General features: G+C 40.7%; 1 protein-coding gene across 2 annotated transcripts; it reads left to right on the top strand.

Annotated features, from left to right (window-relative positions):
• Positions 1-15,940: 15,940 nt before the first annotated feature.
• On the top strand, positions 15,941-20,543 carry PRXL2C (peroxiredoxin like 2C). Of its 2 annotated transcripts, XM_038171090.2 has the most exons (6): positions 15,950-16,205; positions 16,657-16,725; positions 18,302-18,355; positions 18,761-18,866; positions 19,111-19,242; positions 19,872-20,543. In XM_038171090.2, the coding sequence occupies exons 1-6, from the start codon at positions 16,026-16,028 to the stop codon at positions 19,997-19,999; spliced, it is 669 nt and encodes a 222-aa protein (XP_038027018.2). In that variant the 5' UTR covers positions 15,950-16,025; the 3' UTR covers positions 20,000-20,543. The 2 variants fall into 2 exon arrangements, with proteins under 2 accessions (XP_038027019.2, XP_038027018.2); XM_038171091.2 differs by lacking the exon at positions 18,761-18,866 and having other exon boundaries at positions 15,941-16,205; positions 19,116-19,242.
• The last annotated feature ends 1,594 nt before the right edge of the window (positions 20,544-22,137 follow it).

Below are 22,137 nucleotides of genomic sequence, written 5' to 3'. Positions count from 1 at the left end.
CAGATTTGGGCCAACATAAATACTTGAGCAGTGGCTGGAAGGGGTGTTTGAAGCCTTGCATTTAGCACTATAGACAGCCAGATAAATATGCATAGTGAGCATTTACTCAGTTGCTTTCATGTAAAAAAGAGGAATTAGAACTACAAATTAGAACCACAACAGGAGTGCAGGTTAGTGGTGACATGCACCTGTGGAAAATATGTCAAATGTATCTAAATTTCATCAAACTGTTAGCTTAAACTACACCTACTTGTTGTGATTCTGTACATATCAATAATATTTTTCATTATACACTTTTATCAGTTTAGTGTTCTGGTGTTCTGCAGTCAACTTTTTATTACAGTGCTTTTCCTTAACCTTTGCCCCAAGAAGAGAGTAATATAAACTTTTTGTCTCATATGTTTTCCTTAAGATTATCATTGCTACTAGGCAGGATATGGCCAAATAAGTTAGGAAAGAATGCTCAGAATTCAGATCCCAGGTTGGGCTGAGAGCTAGGGATTTAAAAAAAAATGGGGGGAGGGGGGGGAAACAAGGCCAAATAAAATAAAATAAAATAAAATAAAATAAAATAAAACACTTACATTATGAACTGAGCAAATTTGTTACCAGCAGCATTAAAAGAATAAATATCCTATCACATAACATCAGTGATTCAGAATGAAGTGTTATAAATGCCAATTCCTATAAAGTATGGTGGCAGAGGTTAGAAAAATATCTTAGATCATTCTCCCAGTCTCCGTGTAAAGGTGATTCACTATATTCCTCTAATTCCAAAAGCTGCATCTAAAAAAACATGTCTTTGCTATACTCACAAAGCACCTCTTACAACCATCATACATTACACTTACACAGAGAACTAGTTATCGATGATAGCTGGCATAAAAGATTTTTTCTTATTTACAGACAATTCAGAGATGTTCAGTCTCTAAATACCAAGGACTATGAAGTAAAAAAATCTTATCTCTTATATACTTTACTAGCATCATTTCGACTGGCAACAGCCGTATAAGAACAAACAGCAACCATTCATCCCAATAACATTTGTGTGCATCACAGTTTCCTTTGAATACAGCTCAGTAACCCTGATACTTCTGTGGCTACAGAAGGAATTGTAACGGGAAGTGCCATAAACTGAGCAAATTAGAGAACAGTAAACTGAATTATGCAACTCGGAATAAGCTAAAAACAAAATCAGTGTATCAGGCTACCTGACATGTCTCTCTGCAGGCAATGCCATGTTCTGACACAAGAATTGAGTTTGATACTAATGCTCAGCACGAAAATACAGCTGAACACACATGGCAACATAGAATCTAAGATGAAATACTCTGAGGACACTATTAAACTGCCGTGCAAAGCTTTTACCCAGAAACCCAGCATCACAGCCAAGAAAATCCATGGTCTAGTGCTGTGACTAGAGGAGATAAGCTATCTGAGGAGTAGGTGCCTGAAGAAGATGAGGGAAGATTCAGGACCAACACATTATACCTAGAGACCCTTTTTGAAATCAGGATACTGGCATGTCTTCCTTTTCCTTTTTTATTTCTTCCTAACAAGAGTTGCAGTGCAGTGTGTTTGTTTAAAAACAGCAAATTGAATTGAGACTGTAGTACAAACACCCCTGTAGGCCTGTAATATCATTAAGCACAGACCATCAGCCGACCACGACAGCCAGAAGCAAGCAGTGGGCCTGATCTGCCTTTCCCCACAGTGGTGTAAATAGGGCATCTCCATTTCCAAAAGAATCACATTCATCCAAATTTTTATGAGTGCAGCTGAGGGCAGATTTGGCCCAGCTTGTTCAGAAGCCACCAGGGCCTACAATATGCATGCAAGGATGCATAGATGTGCAACGAAGTCTGAAAAACATACTCTGCTTTTTTCCAAAGTGTGTATGATGAATATTAAACAACCCCCTGAAGTTCCTGTTGCCACTTGCCTGGAATCAGCACTGCCATCCCTATTACATACAGCACTCTTTGGAATGCTAATGACTACTTAAACTAATTCAGAGAGGATGTGTAAAGAAATGGGGCAGTGACAGGGATATGGCATATAATAAGTGCAAGATTTTTCTGCAGCTTTACATATTCATTTTCTTTCTTCTTTATTTCAAGCAAACCAGGCATTTCTTCCAAATTGAACTATTTTTGATAGCCTCAGAGGACAGAAAATGTGATTTTCACATCTGAATAGTTAACACACCCAGAGGCATGTTAGAGAGATTTAGGAAAATGGAAAAGCTACTTCATACCAGAATGCCATGTCAGAGACTGGAATGATCAGCTGAGTCACAGAGGAAATGAATGTGAAGTCTCATGAAAAGTGGAATCTCCTTGTAAGTCACAACACTTCTATAACCTCTTATTTGTCTTCTAAATATATTTGCACTAGATTTGAAAGAATTACAGTACTAAAGAAGCAGGAAGCTTAAATACCTATGTTTAATCAGGAGATAGCAAGAAGGTGATGTGACAGCCAATTATTTACATAACTAGAAAGACTTTATAGACAACAACAAATAATTCTGTGTTACTTAGAAACTACCATATCTCAATTTTTCTTCTGTTTTCTGAAATATACCACAGCTAATGCCTCGGTCAGCAGTAAAATAGGAGGACAGCTTCCATTTATTAACTCAAAAGTGGAGGGTTAGTGTCTCTCTCTTTTTTTTTTTTTTTCTTTTTTTTTTTTTTTCCCTGACAGGTTCCTGTGGTTTGGAAGAACCAGCACTGAGATAGTATTCATTTTAGATTGTGGTAAACTAAAGCTAAGGGATCTACTCTGTTCTGGTTGTGTGCACATGTTCTCAGAGTATATCTTCCCCAAATTAGTAAATTCTAATCTAGATTTAGTTTGTCACTAGACAAATACATCTTCTGAGGAGTACTTCCCTGAAGTAACACTCACAACTTAAATTTCATTTTTGATGCAAAGGGAAGTTTCACAAAATTCACACTGACATGCACTGGAATATTAACAGTGGATTCTCTGACAACTACATGGACTACTACATTGGCTCAGTTTGTAGCATCCTTTCACTTAATCAGAACAGTGGGGAGTTTTGTTATTTTTTATTCATTTTTAATCTTTTTCTAAGCTTCCATGTATACATAATATTTATGTCCAAAAGGTTCTTTGAAAGATATATTTTTTTCATGCTGCAATCTGGGGGCAAATTCTGAGAACAGAAAACATCCCCAGGAAAGGCTAGCATTTTTTTCACAAAACTCCTGCCAAGTGTTTTCCAGAAGGATTTATTCTTAGTATCAGCAAAGAAAAAGTGCAGTTTAAGAGTAAGACAGAAATAAGGGGAAAAAATAAATGAGAGGAAAACAACCAAAGAAATAAAAAACAATCTAATGATGAAAATCCAAAAAGCAGAAAGGAGAAGGAGGAAAGGAAGTTATTATTATTAATAACAATAACAAAACAGAAAATCCACCCTTTTGCTGAAGCCATGTACTAAAAACAAACCCACACAATGTTAACCACAATCAGCCTGACTGACATCACAACCTCTGAGCAATGCTGGGCTATGCTTTCATGACACCAAGTGGTTAATCTGTAAAGGTGCATTCTGCTGGTCTCGAACATGCTCCACGTTCAGAGGGCTGTTAAAAGAAAGCCATATTCCAAGGTGCTTCTAAAGACAATTCTCCTCAGCACACTCTTGATTGAGTTACACATCCTAAAATGTTTTTTCATAAGAATGCCACATAATGTTAACTAAACTTTTCTATTATTATTATTTCACTCTGTCCCCATCACCTCTCAAATAATTTTGAATTTATTCATATTAAAAATATTGTTGCATCCAGAAGCCAAATTAAGCATTTTACAAGATCCCAGATAACAGAAACTAAATCCAGATTCTGTGAAGGGTAGTAAACACCTACAAAATATATTTTAAAAGGAACTCACAAAAAATAAAAGGGCCTAAACAAAAGCTGAAACTAAGCCTGACATTGGACAGATTTAACCCATCCCCTACTGCTATTACAGAAGTTCAGAAAACAAAACATATTAGTGAACAGAAATAGAAAAATAAATGATGCGGTATGATTGTCATTTTCTTCAGACCAATTGTCTTTCAAAGTTAATGATTATTGGTACCCAGATGTATTCAGACTCTCTCAACAGAAAAAAAATAAAAATAAATAAATCCGCTCCTATTCACTGTGATCAGCATTCCGGAAAAAAAAAAAAAAATCTTATTTTCCTTTACATTTCTGTGTCTAATTAACAATTAAAATGAGTATAATGATGCTTATGTCTGTTTCCTGTGAGGCTCTCATCACCACGATTCACACACATTTTCAGGTTATTACAATAGTCAATTAATTCTTCACAGTGGACCCTGTGCTCTGTGTCTCCCTGTTGTATGGTTAAGCCAACTATCTGTTGAAATTTTCACTTGCTTGCTCATTTCTTTCATTTCTGACGTTTCTATTGATGTAATTCTGCCTATAGTAACACAGAAAAGGTTCTCCTAGCAGGTAAACATTGCAAATTGCAGTTTAAATTCATTTTTAATTCATCCATTAGCTTCCTCCACAGTCAGGTGACCTTTTACCAAGAACATTTATTATCTGTCTCGAGCTTTTTAAATACTTGGTTTCTATGAGAATAGCTTTGGCATCAAGTTACAAATGAAGAAAAATAGAGTAAGAGCTCCTAAATGGATACTAGAAGTCAAACGAGACTGTGGAGGATCCTAGTAATGATAGCAACCTGCTGGTAGAATGCTTTTTATATGAAGAAAAGTCAGCATTTACATATGGTGCCTAACAAAAGCTTCAGATAAAATTTATTACAGTAGTCTTAGCTGATGATCACAGAGATGCATTGCTGTCAGTAGTTTCTTGTGATAAAGAATAGCAATTTATGCCTAGCAAGCTAGGCATGAAGGAAAGCATCTCTCAGCCTTCATGCTAACTCAGAGCTTCACCAGGCTCAGTTGTGGTAGTTGAAGGCAGATACCTTCAAAGAAAGTCAGTGTTGTGACAAATCCTTAATGCATTTCATTTCTGAGCACCCTCACTTTCAATTCCATTTGCATTAATTTTCCCTTCTCTCTTTTTAAACTGTTATGGCTAGTTGACTCTGTGACATCCTCAAGGAGGGGGCATTTTCAAAAGAGATTTACTGTTAACAAACAAGTGATTTTTATTCACTGATTTCTATTTTCGCATTAAGCATTTCATAGATATAAAATAGCAACACACAATCACAGGATAAACAAATCAAAAGGCACAAAACATTCCCTAATTAGGAAGGCCCTGAAATACCTTTGGGGTGTTCTGGGACACCACTCAGTAAGAGTTTGTCTTGTAGAGGTACAATGTGCTATCCCAAGAGACTGCATAGCCCCAGCTATACGGGGCAAAACTGTCAGCTCTTCAGCAACCAGAGGCAGCAAGGGTGCCCTGTATGGGAGGAATCCACAAGCTGCCTTGCACCTGTCACAGATACTTCCAGGTGGCTTTGAACCAGTGTACACACCATATCGCACACCAAAAGTTCAGCCAGCCACGGGAGCACGTGATGTCTCTGTTCATACATATTTAAGAAAGAGGGTCATCTACTGGGAGAGGAGGAACAGAGGATACACACAAAAGTGGACATCATTGAAGACACAGCTGGAGACTGCAGCCCGTGGAGGAACCTGCATCACAGCAGGGATGCCTTGAAGGGGCTGTGGCCCATGGGGTGACCTGCACCTGGGCAGGGCCACCACCAGGTGGCTATGTATGGCTCATGGACAAGCAGTGCCAGGGCAGGGACTCTACCAAAGGGACTGTGGCCCATGGTTAAATCAAAGAATCATTACGGTTGGAAAAGACCACCAGGATCATCTGCTACAACCATCCCCCTACTACCATTATCAACCAGTAAACCATGTCCCTAAACATCATGTCCAACCTTTTCTTAAACACTCCCAGGGACTGTGATGCCATTGCCTCCCTGGGCAAACAGTTCCAATGCCTGACTGCTCTTTCTGAGAAGAACTGTCTTCAAATTTCCAATCAAAACATCCACTGACACAACTTGAGGCAATTCCCGTTAGTCCTCGATATCCTTCTTGTACTGAGGGGCCCAAAGCTGAACACAGTACTCAAGGTACAAACTTGATTTGGAGCTACTCAAACATGTTCCCTCATCCAAACCATCAATAAAGGTATTAAAGAGGATGGGTCCCAACACTGCCCCCTGTGGAACACCACTGCTGACCAGACACCAGCTGGATTTCACTCCATTCGCCACCATTCTCTGGGCTAAGTCGTCCAGCCAGTTTTTAACTCAGCAAAGAGTATACCTGTCCAACCCATGGGCTGCCAGCTTCTCCAGGAGAATACTGTCGGAGACTGTCTCAAAGGCCTTCCTGAAGTCTAGGTAGACTATGTCAACAGCCTTTCCCTCATCCACCAGGTGGGTCACCTGGTCATGGAAGGAGACGTGGTTGGTCAGGCAGGACTTGCCTTTCGTGAACCCATGCTAACTGGGCCTGATCCCCCAGTTGTCCCACAAGTCCAGGTGGAGCAGCAGGTCTCTAACTGTTTCTACCTGAACTGTGGGGAGGGTTCTTCTGCTCCCTGTCCCAGACTTCAAGGTCAGGAGGCTGAGTACCCCGAGGATAAGTAACTAGTAAAGACAAATTTAAAGAAGGCATTAAGAACCTCAGCTTTTTCCTTATCTTCAGTAGTCATGTTCCCTCCTGCATCCAGTAAAGGATGGAAAATAACACTAGAGCAAAGAAAAAGAAGTAACAAGAAAGGATTGGCAGCCAGAAAATAATAGGCATACAACGCCAATCCCATTTCCCCAAATTAGGGATGTTTTGCTTGTGATGTCACTTCAGCCACCCTCCAATGGGATCTTCATCAGGATACTCCTAAGATGTTTAGTGAAAAAAGAGATCTGCAGAACCTGCAACTAAGACATATTCGTGTGGGTGGTACATGACAGGTGGATCCTCACCAGCCCTTCCTCTACACCCAAGCAGAATGGACTTGTCTTACTCGTGACTTCAAAGTTTCACAAGTCCTGGTTTCCTCTGTACATACTCTAATCTTCTGAAAGATGATTAAATATGAAAGACTCTTAAGTGTAAGTTATATACAATGTATGCTGTACAGCTTCATCTTTTTAAGGTAACAGTTAAATAGCACATGCTTCTAGGTAGATAGCAGGTATTAACATTAGAGACTCCATTGGTACCATCCTTACCCCTGAGTTAGCATTACACTAATATGCCAGCATGGTGCCTGGGTGAGCTGAACTGCTGGCAGCATTCTTTAAGATGCAGTATTAAACCTAAACCTGAAATATTTACAGACCTCAGAGATCTCCATGGCATTGTGAACAAGGTTATCCCTGAGGTTCTGACTGAATTATATTTCTGTATGTGCATGCTGTCAGTCTATTTCACTGCATTTTTAAGTACTGTATATTCCTTCACTTTTTTTTTTTTTTTTCTTTTAATGGTATTATTTGTGCATACTTTAAAAAGACCACAAGCTGAGCACTGCTTGGAGAGGAAAATACAAGGTCAAGTAGTAGCTTCCATAGGAAAGCTGCTTTTGTTTGCTTTTTTTTCACCTCAGAGTGGAAAAGAGTGGTACAGCCGCATTCCCCCCTTCAAGTACAGGCCATACATTGTTAATGTGAAGGGAGGCATGCCAAGAATGCAGCATTTACAGGAATCACTAGAAAGAGTGGTAACACTTCAATACTGTCAACTTCAAATAAGTACAGCTCTTGACCCAGAATCCTTTCAAAGGTGGCATATTTCAGGATCTTTTTAAGCTGAACTTGATTTCTTTGGTACATGGGTTCTAATTTCAAGCTTTTGCTCATAACAGAAGCAGAACCAGAAACTTTCTGGTAAAAACTTTGGATATCAGGTTGATGCTTGTCTCTGGTGGCCAGGAGAACTAATAACAGTGACTTCTGCGCTCATAACATACTACTTTCCCATTCCCTCAGTCCTTCAGAAGCATCTTGGTGCAAGTTTTAGCATACCCTGTGAAAATGCTAGACAAAGTTTTGTGTCATGCTATACAACCATGTGAAGAAGGAGGTGGTGCACCCAAGAAAATGGAATTTGTCCTCCTACAACAAACAGCTTTTCCCCTTTAGAAGGAAAAACTCTCTCTGGGACTCTAAGACTCTAGAGACTGAGGAAGGTATGACCATTTATTTATTTATTTATTTGATCATAGAGTGTTCTAATTTGTAAGGAAAACTGCACGCAGATAGTATCTCCTTCTTTGTGCAAAGACTTGTCTATCCAACATCAGGCACAACAATCAAGTTGTTGACTCCTTGTTCTTTATGCTTTCCGTCTGGAACTGGACTCCAGTAAATAACTTACTCCATACGATTACTTTCAATTTAATTCAAATTAAGCAGTTCATCTAGTTCAATTTTGAATGAAATAAAAGCCTTTTTATCACAGTGACATCAGAGGACAGTGAAAAGACTTAAGACATTTTTATCACCTGAAATTCCTGTAGTAATATCTAGAACAGTACAACACTAGAAGATCTCTCACAGCTTGTCCCACAGTACTAGTTGTCTGTAAGTATTCTGAACAACTTCATGTTTTAACATGCCTTTCCCTGAATGATTATCCCTTATTCTGATTTAGCCTCATTATTTCAAAGTTATTTCAGATAAGCAGAATTCAAATAACCACATCCGTAAGTGGAGTTACTCAGCAATAGCCACAGAAATTGAATTTATGTCTACTTTAATCAAAATTAACTTTCAAGTGTGGATAAGCTTCAGAGCTGATCCCATTTGTTCTGTCAGCCCAATTTCATCTCTGATTTGATATTGCCAGACAATGACTATTGCTTCCTTAAAGAATTTCCCAGTGTAGAATTAAGGGAAGCAGCATAAAAATAAATATGTTTTACAGATTGACTGATATGATACCCAGCTAATTTATTTGTATGATCAAAACTATATTGAAGTCACTAGAGCTGTATGTCAGGACCTGGGAGGCCATGGCAGGGCCACAGCTTGAATGTTTGAGTACCTAATGAGAATTTTAAAATGGTGGCTGTTGATCATTCCTTCCTGAACCAAGAGAGCAAGTAATTTCAGTCTCAGAAAGTGATCTGATGCCAAAATAATGCACTGCTGTGCAGAAAGGGCAGAAGCTGCTTTATACAAATTGCTGATGCATGATAATCAGCATCAGGGAAACTAAGTGCAAATTATTTTGGACATTCTATAAAGAAAAAAATAAGGAAATTGAAAAACGATAGGGTTTTGGGGAGTTAAATTTATGGGAAATAGAATCTAATCAGCCACTTCATTCCCTTAACATTCTCCCTCCCTCCTCGCTCCGCCCCCCCTCAGCCCCCCCTCCCCCTTGTGTGTGTGTGTGTGTGTCACTATTTTATTCTCCAGCTCTTATATACAAATTCTTTTGTTGTAGACAGAAGGGTATTGTTGCACATGCTAACTCATAACATGAAAGACGATGGTGTAGTGGAACAATAGTACATTAATTGGAACTAATTTAAATGACCTCTCACCAATCTGCCAAAAAAAGATAACACTAGATCACTTACAGATGTTTCAGTTACGGAAGTGTGTTTTAGCTGATATGTTAATAAGTTTTTATTCACGGTTCCCTGTAACGAAAGCATATTTAACGTATTTGTATTCCCCCCTTTTATTCTGTTCTTCACATCTATAGCTAGCTTTGTTCATAGACAAACTACTGCAAAAGAAATGCATGTACAGAGAGAAAAGATTCACAACTGCAAGTGAAAAATAAGGAAAAGCCATACATAACTTCATTAAGGAGTAAAAGTCTTCTGAAGCAGCTTAACATCTTTGTTGAAGCAAGTAATTATGATGCAAACAGCAGAAAGAAAAACAGCTTTCTTATTTAAACGCTCTCCCGTACAGCAGGGGCCAGATTCCTCAGCCCACAGCCAAGGATCAGTTCCCAAGGCACCAAGCACAGGATTCAGACTGACGCCAGCACAAATCCCAGGCACAGGAAGCTCACAGGGCTGGGCCCTCAGTCCTGGCTTTGGCATGCATTTTACTGCCAGCAGTGGTAATTTTCACTATGAACAAACCAAATGCATTGTTTTCACTACAGATGTTTTTAAAAGGCCCTCTGAAGAAACCCAACTGAAAAGCTGTGATCTTTAGAGCTCCTGACAGGACCCACATGATGGCCATTAGAAATTTTACCTTTGGACTCCTTTTCCTTATTTAAATCGTTTCTTCAGGAAGGCCCTCCACTATGAAACATCGCTGTCTTCACCCAAGTTTGGCACATGCATCATCTCAGTCAGGCACACAATAACCAGAGATAATTAGGCAACATAATTAAACCATTTTGAAAGTAAGGAGGGTGGACATGAACCATGTATTTGTAGCCCTCAGGATACAAGCAGTCAACCAAGTTTAAATGCTTGTGTGATATATGGAGTAATAATTCGTGTCAAGAAGAATGTTGGCGTTAATAAAGAAGGGAGAAATGTGGGAGTGTGGCCATGGGGGTCGACAAGCCCCATGGCTGGTGATAACATCAGAATCTTAACGAGGAGGCCATCAGGAATGTAAGAGAGTTTAGAGGGAACAAAGAAGGGTGATTCAGGAGACGCCATGCCGTCTCAGATTGCTTGTCCTCCAGCCATTAAGGCATGGAAGTCGCTGGGTGTTTGCTGTTGCCGGGCAAAGTTGGTTTGACCAATGAAAAGTTGTTGGAAAAGGACTGCTGTGGGGCGAAGGGTATAAGAGGGGAGCCTGTCCTCAAGAATAGACTTAAGGATTGTTTGTTAAACACTTGCCTCTTAAATTTTTGCCATGTTTATGTTTCAATTGATGCCTTTTCTGATTGTATGTATAGGCGTACGCAGATTTAACATGTAAAAGCAATGTTCTGTATATTTAGGAAGTTCAATGTTTGTGTGTACGTGTTGGTAGAGCATAGACTCCCCGTGCACCCAGCGCTGTTTACTTGCCTTTTATAAATATTACTAAATTCAGAGTGAGTTGTATCTTCGTTTATAACACTTGCAAAATAAAAATAAATAAATAAACCCCTGGCACTATAGAGGAACTGGACTGGGTTCCTCACTGATCCCTGCGACAAAGAGGGACAAGAGATACCAGCAATCAAAGTGGTGCTACTCTTGATTATACATCACAAAACAAATGAGATCTGTTTCAAGTCATTAGCCTCCAGCAAATACATTACACAATATTGTGGTCTCAAGAACAAAACTCCTCACTGAACCTAACATCAGAGTTGCCATAGGTAAAGGAACCATGTGAACTGAATCCACGGCAAACCACACGCCCAGCTTTCCACGAACACAGAAAACAGAAATATCCACAAGGAAATACAACCTACTTGTGGTATGCTCCTTCTGGTGGTATGTTTCTTCTACATAGACAAAAAGAGCAGAAGATGGAGGGGGGGGGGAAGGGACAGGGAGGAACAGCTTAAGATTTTCCTCCTGAAAGTAAATGTTTTCTGAAAATAAATTTAAAAATATATATATATAAAAATAAAAATAAATAAATAAAAGTATTTAAAATATAAAAGCTACAGTATCTAGGGTTTTCAAGAAAGTTTTTGTTTACCTTGTAAGACACTAGTTCAAGAGTCTTAAATAACAAGGCTTAATCTGGCATGAATACTCCATGTGATCACCTCCACTTTTCTTCTCATTCTTCATGTCACTATCCTCTGATCTAACTTTTACAGTAATTTAAACACTTAAGATGATAATTAGCTTACTTTCTAAGAGCCTTATTGGTAACAAGATATGAGGCAAGTCAGTTTGGCCAGCTTGGATCATAGCATACATTTTACTTGCATTTTGCCTTTGTTTCATCTATTTAAGTAGTGATCTCTTCAGGTGAGAGTCTTGATTCCTCTCAGTTCTTTAAAGAATCATTTGAACTTGTGGCACTTAGCCACAAAACAGCAACTACACATATGAACTACTATTCTTGTCATATAGTGGGTCATCTCTGGTTTTCATCTACAGCACACGAAGTAGGTAGTTGCAAAACAGAAATATATCGAATATTAAGAGCTCTTAATACATGCATTAAAGGTTCTCTCAATGCCTTGAAGCTATGTATTAATCAAAGTATTATGCATTTCACCTACAATTGTTACATTTTGTTTTGTAGTAAAGTTTTTTGTTATAGCACTCCCTATAGGGTTAGCATTACAAAACTAAATATGCCCAACATAAAGGCCCATCTGGATGCGTACCTGGGCAGCCTGCTCTAAGGAACCTGCTTTGGCAGGGGTTTTGAACCCAATGATCTTTCAAGGTCCCTTCCAACCCCTTCAATTCCGTGATTCTGTCATAACAGGAGAACATTTTTTCTCTCAATGTGTAAGTGTGATCACTAAACTATTACAGTAAATTTTTGGTTATATTTATTTGTTTTGTGAGACAACAGTTAATCAGTATACAACACACACTGACACTGCAAGCAGACTTGCCAAGTCCTTAGTCTTGTAAATAATCTTGAATAATTTTAAAAAGGGAAAAGAGAGGAAGTAAGGAAAATAAAAGAGAAACTATGTCACAAGATAGAAAGTACTCAACAGAAAGAAAAAAAAAAAAATAGAGATGAAGCCAATGTTTGAAAAATGACTACGAATGATTCTCCTGGCTGATTAAAGGAATCAGTCCCATGACTGTATGCCAAGAAGTCTAGTGTGCTCCAATACACCATCACACTAACAAAACAGTGAAAGGGAGCTGTAAAGGAAAATCCCGCCTAACTGTAGGACATCATGCACTTTACTGCTTTTTAATTACTACAATAGTTTAAGATCAGTGCATTCTTAGTTAACACTTAGCATGATACTTTTATCCTAGAATTCTAAATGCTGATTTATTTCAGCTGATCAGTAATAACCATGGCATCTCTAGCTTAATAATACTCAGATAAACAAGAACAATAGATATACTAGTGCTAAATAAACAGTACATCTTGCAGTAAATTGATAATAACATGGTGCTTTGCAAATACACACTACACACTCTAAACAGTGTGGCATGCTACTTGTATAGGCCACAGCAGTCTTGTCAGATATTTTGTACAGCTGTTATAAATAGAGGGATTCAGGTTACATAATTACAGCTGGTATTTTGTTTTACTAGCCAATACAGAGCAAATAAATTATTCCACATCTGTGTGTAATTATTTTTTCTTCCCTTTGAAATGGTAGGAATCTGAATTTCCTATCCCCAACACAAAGCAACCCAGCTCTTGGTTAATTAAATATTTAGCTAAATTTCTCTTTGCGACTGTAAATAGCACTGCTGTGAAAAAAGTGACTTGCATCTTGAATGCTACATCATGATTAATAATGCCAATGTACTAATTAATTCTCCTTAAGTTACTGAAAAAATAAGACAACACTGATGAGCGTGCTTTTCATCACCTCTGTATTTAAGAAATGTAAAGAAAAATGCAGAAAGGAAAAGAGTAGTCTCCCTAATCATAGCTCATGTGGACAGACTTTACGGTTTTGGTAGACTGCACTTGTAGACTGTCCATATTTCCCAGACTATCTGAAGTCAACAGATGTACAGTCTTTCTTTCCTTCTAAGTCACTGGAATTTATATTTTTATTTTTTGTTAAGCATACTTAAATGAATGACTTTAAGCTTCAGCTTTCAAAAGTGACTGCTAATTTTGACTACCTTCTCTTTCAGAGAACATGGTAGTGCTCAATTCCCATTCTTTCTCTGTAAAACAGCGGATGGAGGTAATTGGTATTTGTATGTTACTAACACTTCTATCATACTCCATTAAAAATCAGAACCACACCATTTGAGGGGCTTTTGAGAATGCTTTAGAGGATATGCTTGGGTGAAAGCTGCTAGTCATCATCAGCAGGATGCTGAAACTATGTGCAAAGGACATGATTCCTCAGCTAATTTATGGCATCCCAAATTGCATAAAAGAGCAAAGTCTGGAGGCAGATCTTAGGCAGTAATGTTTACCAGCTCTAACAGATGGGCTGGCCTCCTCAGAAACGTAATTTAAAATCAAGTGATAATGACCTCTCTGGAGTCTAGGCATAAGACCAGCCACGCACAGACTGAGATGGAATAGTGTCCTGTGAGTTTGTGACACCCCACTGGCCAATTTTCATCAGAGGGCTCAGCACCACTTGCACCCTACTCAGGACTGGCAGCAGGTCCTATGCAGGGCCACCACTGCCATCTCTTCAGGCTCTGATTTCCAGCTGCAGTCACAAGGGCCCTGCTACCAGCTTTGCTGGTGACCAACAGCTGAGCTGTGCCCCTGTGCCCTGCATAGCATGGTCTGTGATACCCAGCAGCTTTACTGCAGCCACAACACAGCCTGCCCACTTCATTCTGAAGATAAAGAGCAAAGCATGTTGAAAGTCACCAGTTCTCTTGGCTTTGATGCATCTTGCAGTAGTCAAGGGCAGGCCACTCCACATTAGTGCTTTTGAAGAGCCACAGAGCGATGCAGCATGGCCCAAATTTGGCATACTAGCTGCTGGCTGAAGTGCTTCAAGTGACAGCATAAAATATGTGTAACCATTAAGTGAACAAAGGACTCTGACAACAGCAACAGGGAATTAATACTGTTCAAACACTTATCTAACAGAACATACATTTCACAATTTTCAGAAATTGTGTATCAATTTGAGTTCACTGTGACAGCATACTGGACTGCAAGATTAGTCCTTGAGGTAAACTGCCGTAAGCAAATATGCAAGAAGTGCTTTACTAACATTCAAACCGTGATTTGCTGTCTCAGCAAAGTATTATGATGACAATCACATTTACCCTGGCAAAGACACCAGCGGGATCTATATCATGAAATATAATTTTATTACTGAAACTAGAGGGTTGTACTAGCAGCTGGACAGTTTTACCTGCAGGTATGTGCCAGAAACTTGTAAGCAGCTACATCAGCCAGGAATCATTTTCCCTCATGTTGTTGTTTATGAAGGAGAGCCGACTTGTCATTATTGCTAACTTGGCATAAAGTACCTTATGCGTCCTTAAGTACTTTTTGACAACAATTTAAAAAGAGTTAGGAAGCATCCCAGCTGGGGGACCAGCTATGTTATATCATCCCAAGTAAAGGTCTTATACAGAGCTCATTTGACTTTTCAGACATCGTGAAGGTGGAGAGAATTTCTCCCACCAACTATCCTATGAGAAGTGGTGGCAATGCACGCTCGTCTAGGGAAGGTCTGGAGCTGAGCAGCTGGGGGTTACAGTGGTTCTCAGGCCAGAAGTAAGTCAATAATAGTACGATGCTGTTGCACAACCACAATACCAGCACGTTTAAACAGATGCGCAGGCCCAAGGCATGAAGTAAAGCTAACACGTAAACACTGTTTCTAGTTTCAGGCACTGAACTTCAGGCATGACAGAAACTAGAAAGGCAAGAGGAAAATACAAAACATTTATTCTAGAAATGGTGCATAAGGAGACATTGTAGAAAAATAAGGGGGGGGGGGGGGGGGAAGTTGCTTAATCTAGGAAACAGAAGATTGAGGGCAGCATGGCACTAGTCTGTGTAGTCAATACTGATATGGTGCGGGGATTAACCTGTTCTATGCGCTCTCTCCTGGTAGTAAAACAGCAAGGGGCTTAATCCAAAGTTTGAGGAGTTTACACAGACAGGAGTTTATGTGACACCGACACTACAGACACTGTGGATGTCAGCCAAGAGGGACTCTGGGCTGCACACCATCAGGGGGCTTCAAAAAGCACAAAACTCCTGGCGATGCCCCGGTGCTGTTCCCTCCGGCGGGAGGTACTGCTTTTGTTCTGGCAGGGATCCGGCACCGGATCTCCCTCCCGCTCGGAGGCCCCAAGCTCCCCGACTCCTCCTTCATCCCCGGCCAGCTCCGGGCGCAGGGCCGAGGCGATGCCTTCCCCGGCCGGCTCCGCCTTTCCCTCCCCGCCTGCGGGAAGGCCGGGCCGGGCCGGGCCGGGGCGGCGGCGTGCTCGGCCATGTCCTCGCCGCCGGCCCCCCCCGTCACGGAGCAGGTCCGCAGGGCGCCCGCCGCGCCTCGCCCGGAGGCGGCGGAGCTGCGGGAGGCGTCCCGCTGCCTGGTGGCGGACAGCGAGGGCCGGAGGGTGCCCTTCGCCGCCCTGTACCGGCAGCAGAAGGCCATCGTGGTGTTCGTGAGGGTGAGCGGGGAGCGGGCAGGGCGGGCCCGCAGCTTCAGGCCCCAGTGCGCTTACAGGCGAGGGTGGGAGCTGAGGGGTGGGGGGGGAGGCAGACAGGCTGCGGAGCCCCCCGTGCTTTGGCAGAGCGATGCAGTTTGCATCCCAGACCAAACAGTTCTTCAGCCCTGTGCTTAGGGAAGCAAGGATGCTGCTCCCCAATTTCCCAGCTGACAAGCCGGCTCTCACCTTCCTAGGATCAAAAACGCTAGCAAGGCCCCGAGCCCGGTGTGCTTGTTCAGGCTTGGATGAAACCAGGAGGCTCACCCACATGTGGTGGCTGCAGTGAACTTTTAGCTGTCGTGTTCCCAGTTCCCGGCCACCTCCAAAACAGTTTGTGCCAAAGTCAGAATGAGGTGCTTCGTGAGCGTGCGATAACATCTGTTTGTGACACGTCCAACCGGCTGTGTTGCAGAGTTTTCTGTGTTACACCTGTAAAGAGTATGTGGAAGACCTGGCAAAAGTCCCCAGGAGTTACTTACAAGTAAGTATAACACCCCCTGTATGTGTTTGTATGGGGGTCTACTGCAGTCCATTAGATCAGTTGTCTGCTGCAGCGTGCTTACACAAGGCTTAAATCTTCAAGGAATCATACAAAAGCTCAGGAGAAAGTTAGTGCTTTCCTTTCTTTGCTACAGTTGCCATAATGCATCTGCCTGGGAGACAGGGATTTATTGCACTGCATGCTCTGTTGCAGCACCATTATTTCTCTTTGCACTGTTAGCTTGATGCTGTTTTTTCTACCCAAACAATTAGACAACATTTGACAGGCATTTCTTTTGGTATTAGCAGTGCCCCGGCAGCTGTCTACTCCGACCACTGACTACTGCCCATCCCATTATGCTGCTACAGCTGAATGCTGGTTGTGCACGGAATGAGATCAGAAAAGTGATTTGGATTACAAATAGTCTATCTTCTGTGATTTTTATTTTTATTTTATTGTAAGCTGCATCAGTTGTGTGACCTGTGCACCAGTCAGCTGCACAAACAGGAGTTAGAGAGTGACAGAAAGGAGAAATGGAATGGGGAAGACTTGCTGTGGACTGGTATTTGTCAGGTGCTAGGAGATGCAAGAGAAAGACAGCAGTCCTCTGCTAAACAAGGGAGATCAAACTGTCTTCTAGGCTGCCGATTGCAAGTCTGACATATTTTGTTTCCAACAGCAGCACAGCAGGTGACAGAGACCCTGCTCCACGCTGACAGCAGTCCTTAGATAGACTAAGACCTTGGGGATGAAGAGGGGTAATTTCTTTGGCAGCTTGCCTCCTCTGGACAGATTTTTCTAAACTGTTCAATTAGCATTACTCAGAATGACATCTTAATTTGGCTGCTTAAAGATATACATATGGAAACTCAAATCTTTTTTTTTTTTTTGTAAGACTTTTTTTTTTTTTTTTGGTGGGGGGAGGGCTTTTTTTCCCAACAAACAAACAAAATGATTCTGTTTGGGATAGGCAATCGTTATACCCCAATATTAAAAAAACAACAACAACAAAAACACACAACAACACAACAAATAACAACAGCAATATCTGATGCTTTATTAAATGTGTTATTGGCATCTATAAAAGTTTTGGCCTGTATTAGACTCAGGCTTAACGTTGCATCTGCTAAAGGCAGCACTACATGTTGATTGAAGTTATATATATTAAGGGTCACTGGTATATAAAATCACAGATGTACTTGTTTGTACATTAGTGTTTGCACGCTGCTTCTTTAGATGCAGGTGTAACTGCACTGAAATTTTCCATTTCCAAAAGCATAAGCGGGTTGCAATCAATTGAGAAGATGATGCTACTAATGCTACAGAAAACGTGAAGTTTACATACCTGTATCTTAAGTTATCTTTAAAAAATAATTTACCACTTAGTAAACTTATGTAGCTGCTAACTGTGAGTGACAAAGACTGTGTTCCAAATATGTCGGTGACATTAATTTCAAATAATTTTAACTCAGTGCACTGTGATCATTATCGCAGAACACCAGGCTGTTAATGCTTTGCAGCTGTGCAGAAACACCAAGTTCCTCTTTTCAGTTTCAATCCCTATGTTCTGTTCTAGGAAGCAAATGTGAGGCTTATCGTTATTGGACAATCATCTTATCATCACATCAAGGTAAATAAAGTAGTCATTAAATAAATTGTGTATTCTATTGTGTCTTAATGATCTGCATTGAGTGATTTTGCTCAGAGTGAAAAGACGGTCATTTGCAACCACAGAAAACCAGGTCATGAAGCAATTGGTAGTACATGAATAAAGCAAGTAACTAAAGCTTTCATTTTGAAATCCATTGAGACTTGTTAAGGAAAAATATTTTCCAGATTTCACTGGGAGCTTTGTTTTAGTAAAAGCTTTTAGTAAAAGCTAAAACTTTTTGGCTTTTAGTTTCATTTAACGTGGCAAAGTCACAGGTTTTAAAATTGGGGGTGTGTCAGTATTTTTTCCACTGTCGGTAGATCCTAACTAATCCTAACCTTAAAAATGTTACTTTTTTTTTTTTTGTATATACATATTTTGCAGCCCTTTTGCAGTTTAACTGGGTATACGCATGAAATGTATGTAGATCCACAAAGGGAAATTTATAAAACACTTGGCATGAAAAGAGGTGAAGGTAATAACGCATCAGGTAAGAAAATTTTTCTCACACTGAATTGACTCACAGAACAAGAATGCTCTGATAAAATACCATGATCACAATGTAAATAGGAAGGGAGTTGCTCACCAGACCATCTCTTGTAAGCTGCGCGTTGGCAAAACACACCCCATTTCTTCACTAGTCAGGAAACTATTCACAGCAACAGTTTGATTTTGTTGTTCTCTCGAGTTATTTTTGTATTTCTAGGTAACAAGGACTTTGCTGTTTTGTTTAGTGCAGAGCCCTCACGTAAAATCAAGTGTGCTCTTGGGAAGTATTAAGAGCCTGTGGAGAGCAATGACTGGCCCAGCTTTTGACTTCCAAGGAGACCCCGCTCAGCAGGGAGGAACTCTGATTTTAGGCCCAGGTGAGCCCATTTATTTTGTCTGAAAAACAAATGCAGTCTTCCTTCTGCTGTTTGCTTTAGTGCTGCCAGCTCGGCTGCTGCCCCTGTGGACTCCCAAGGAGAAAGGACAGTCTAGTGTAGTCTGTGAGATTCTGCTAGCTGAAGGAACCCGTGGAGGTGCCATTGTGCAATTCTACCTCCTGCAGAGATGGCAAAAAGCTGATAGTGGCCCTGATGGAATAACTGGCTTGAAGTTTGGATGTGGGTTTTTTTTTTTTTTTTTTGACATTGTGTTATGCACCCACATTCTGCTTACATTCTGCTTTTGATTTGATTCTAGGCATTTAATGTGTTTTTAATAGAGGAATAAATCATGAAGTGGGGCTAACACATGACAAAGTAATCTCCTCAAATCATTAGGAAGCACCATGCTACAGCAGATTTAATTCAGTTAGATGCCTCAGTGCCCCATGTTTCTACAACTTAATTTTAAAAATCCATAATTTAAAATACAGTGTATTGTGCAACCTGCAGCTAGTACGCATCTGTACAAGAGCTTGTGGGAATTCAGAATGCTTCTATGATTCACTTGTGTCCTTAAATAAGTATTGTATTCAACTATTTACATGTTTATTCTCATTCAATTCCAGGTAATGAAGTTCATTTTTTGCACCTTGATAAAAACAGAATGGATCATGTTCCCATTAACACTGTTTTGCAACTGGCAGGAGTTAAAACAGTAAATTTCACAAACAAACCCCAGATTATTGACATATGACACAGAGGAAATGTGTCATTTTTCATTTCTGCTCTACAAGAACAATTCTCCAGTGAATTCCCACCAGCATCCGTACTCTTGCGACTTTATAGGACATCCGAAACCACATCTAGACTATCAGAGCACAGAATAAACTACCTGGCACTGAAGACAGATACTGAAGTGCTATTTCCATTGTGTGTGAGATAACAAAAACTAAAATGCAACTGATACTTATTGCAGAAATTCCTGTGGCTTATTATTTTCTCATCTTGCTAACACATTTTAAAAGTCTTCCTTCAGAATGCACTAACCTAAAATCTGGTTTTGCTTGGGAAGAACTTGGGATTCTTGCCTTTTGCTAAATCACATTGGCTTTCAACCCGGAACTTCTCAGTGGTTTTCAAACCTCCAGCACTGTGTGGCAATCTTGTATTTAAAATATACTTTGAAAGCTCACTGTTGCAAGCAGTGGGATCTAAGCTGATATCTATTCTTGCATCTGGCAAGGGCGGACTTTATGAAACACATTTAACAGTTTTAAATAAATATTTTATATATATCATCTGTTGCCTGCAGTTGTTTTGTGTTATACAAAAAGGTGGGTCTGTGAAAACAGAGAGAGGGGTGCTAAACCTGTTTCTGCTCAGGTTGTCAGTTTTAGAGTAGGTCGTGGTTGTTTATTTTTTTTAAGAATATTTGCAGCAGTACATTCTCCTGTATAAGTATGTATTTTCTGTCAGAGCAAGAGGTCTTGGAAAAAACATCCTTAGTTATTTCTGTCAGTGACAGCTGAGCTGAGGACATTTAAGTTTGTGGTTCTGTCAGATTTTGTATGATCTATTTTTCTAGAAACGCCTATGCTCAGAATCTATTGTTTTCATTAAAGTGAAATTTGCCCTCTTTTGAGGCATGAGCCACATTTTATCAATTTCAAAATAAAAATCTCTGAGATTTATGGAGGAGCATATCCTCCTTCGCAGTTTCTGATCTTTGGCCTTCACTGTACACTGCCACTACTCATACATATCTCACCTGCAAAATCTCACCAGTCTTAAGCCGTAACAGTAATAGGATTCTAAAGTGGTATGTCAAACACAGAGTTTTGTGCCTACATCCATTAAGGCAGGCCCAGAGCAAACTTCTGAGAGCTCTCTATGCCATTAAGATCATGTGAAATTAAATGCAGTGCCCCTTGATGAAAAATAAAAGGCTTAAGAAAAACAGTGATAGGGAGCAATGTAATTACACCAGAAGGTACTATCCCTTGGCCCCTTATTAATTACATAAGCGTTTGGACAGTGCGTGTTTAACGAGAGGATGTTACTAATCTGAAAACACTGCACTGGGCTCCCTGCTCTGACTAAAGGGCGCTCAGAACAGGGCTGTCAGCAGTCCTGTGCAGACTTTGAACCCTGGCTCTTGCAGGGTGGCCCGGAGGCTCCCTGAGACGGTGGCACAGCAGACAGCGAGTGGCTGGTCCTTGTCCAGCAGCCAAGGCGCACAGGAAGGCAAAGCAGCAGGAAGCAAGATGGAAGCCCCAGGCCCTGTGTGCAAAATGAGAAACGCAGGGATTTTAACAGATTTTGGAAGTGAAAGAACACCAGTTTACCCGCAGTGCTTCCACACATTCATCTGTCCGATCGTCCCTGCTGAGGACACCGGTTCCAGCTCTACTTTTGTTTTCCAGTCATTTCACTTTCACCTTCCTCGTGCTTTCGATTTTGGAGTAAGCATTTGGCGAGTTAAAAAAAAAAAAGATATAAACAACAGCAAAAAAGCAAAAAGTGAGGACTCTTAACAGGGATCAGAGTGAATGAAGGCGTAACCTGCTCTGTTTCTTAAGTCACCCAGACCGAGAGCACTGCCAGAAGCTGTCCCACAGCCTCCGCGCTACCCCAGCACAACCCATCCTTCCCCAAGGCTCCCAACACGAAGAGCAGCAAAAAGAGGGATAACGACAGAGGAGGACTCGTTAGAAAAAAAGACGTAATTAAGGCACCAGCCGTGGGATTGCTGTGTGCAGCCGGACCACGGTGCGAGCCCCTAACACTGGTGGGATGCTGGTGAACATTGAGCATGGGTGCTGGCAGGGGAAGGCGGCAGCACGATGCCAGGTCTGCTGCATGACTGAAAAAATGTATTTAAAAGGTGTTTAT

Source organism: Anas platyrhynchos, chromosome Z, assembly GCF_047663525.1.
Source record: "Anas platyrhynchos isolate ZD024472 breed Pekin duck chromosome Z, IASCAAS_PekinDuck_T2T, whole genome shotgun sequence".
Classification (NCBI taxonomy): domain Eukaryota; kingdom Metazoa; phylum Chordata; class Aves; order Anseriformes; family Anatidae; genus Anas; species Anas platyrhynchos.
Note: the sequence above shows the minus strand (reverse complement) of the source record. Positions and strands in the feature narration are given on the sequence as shown.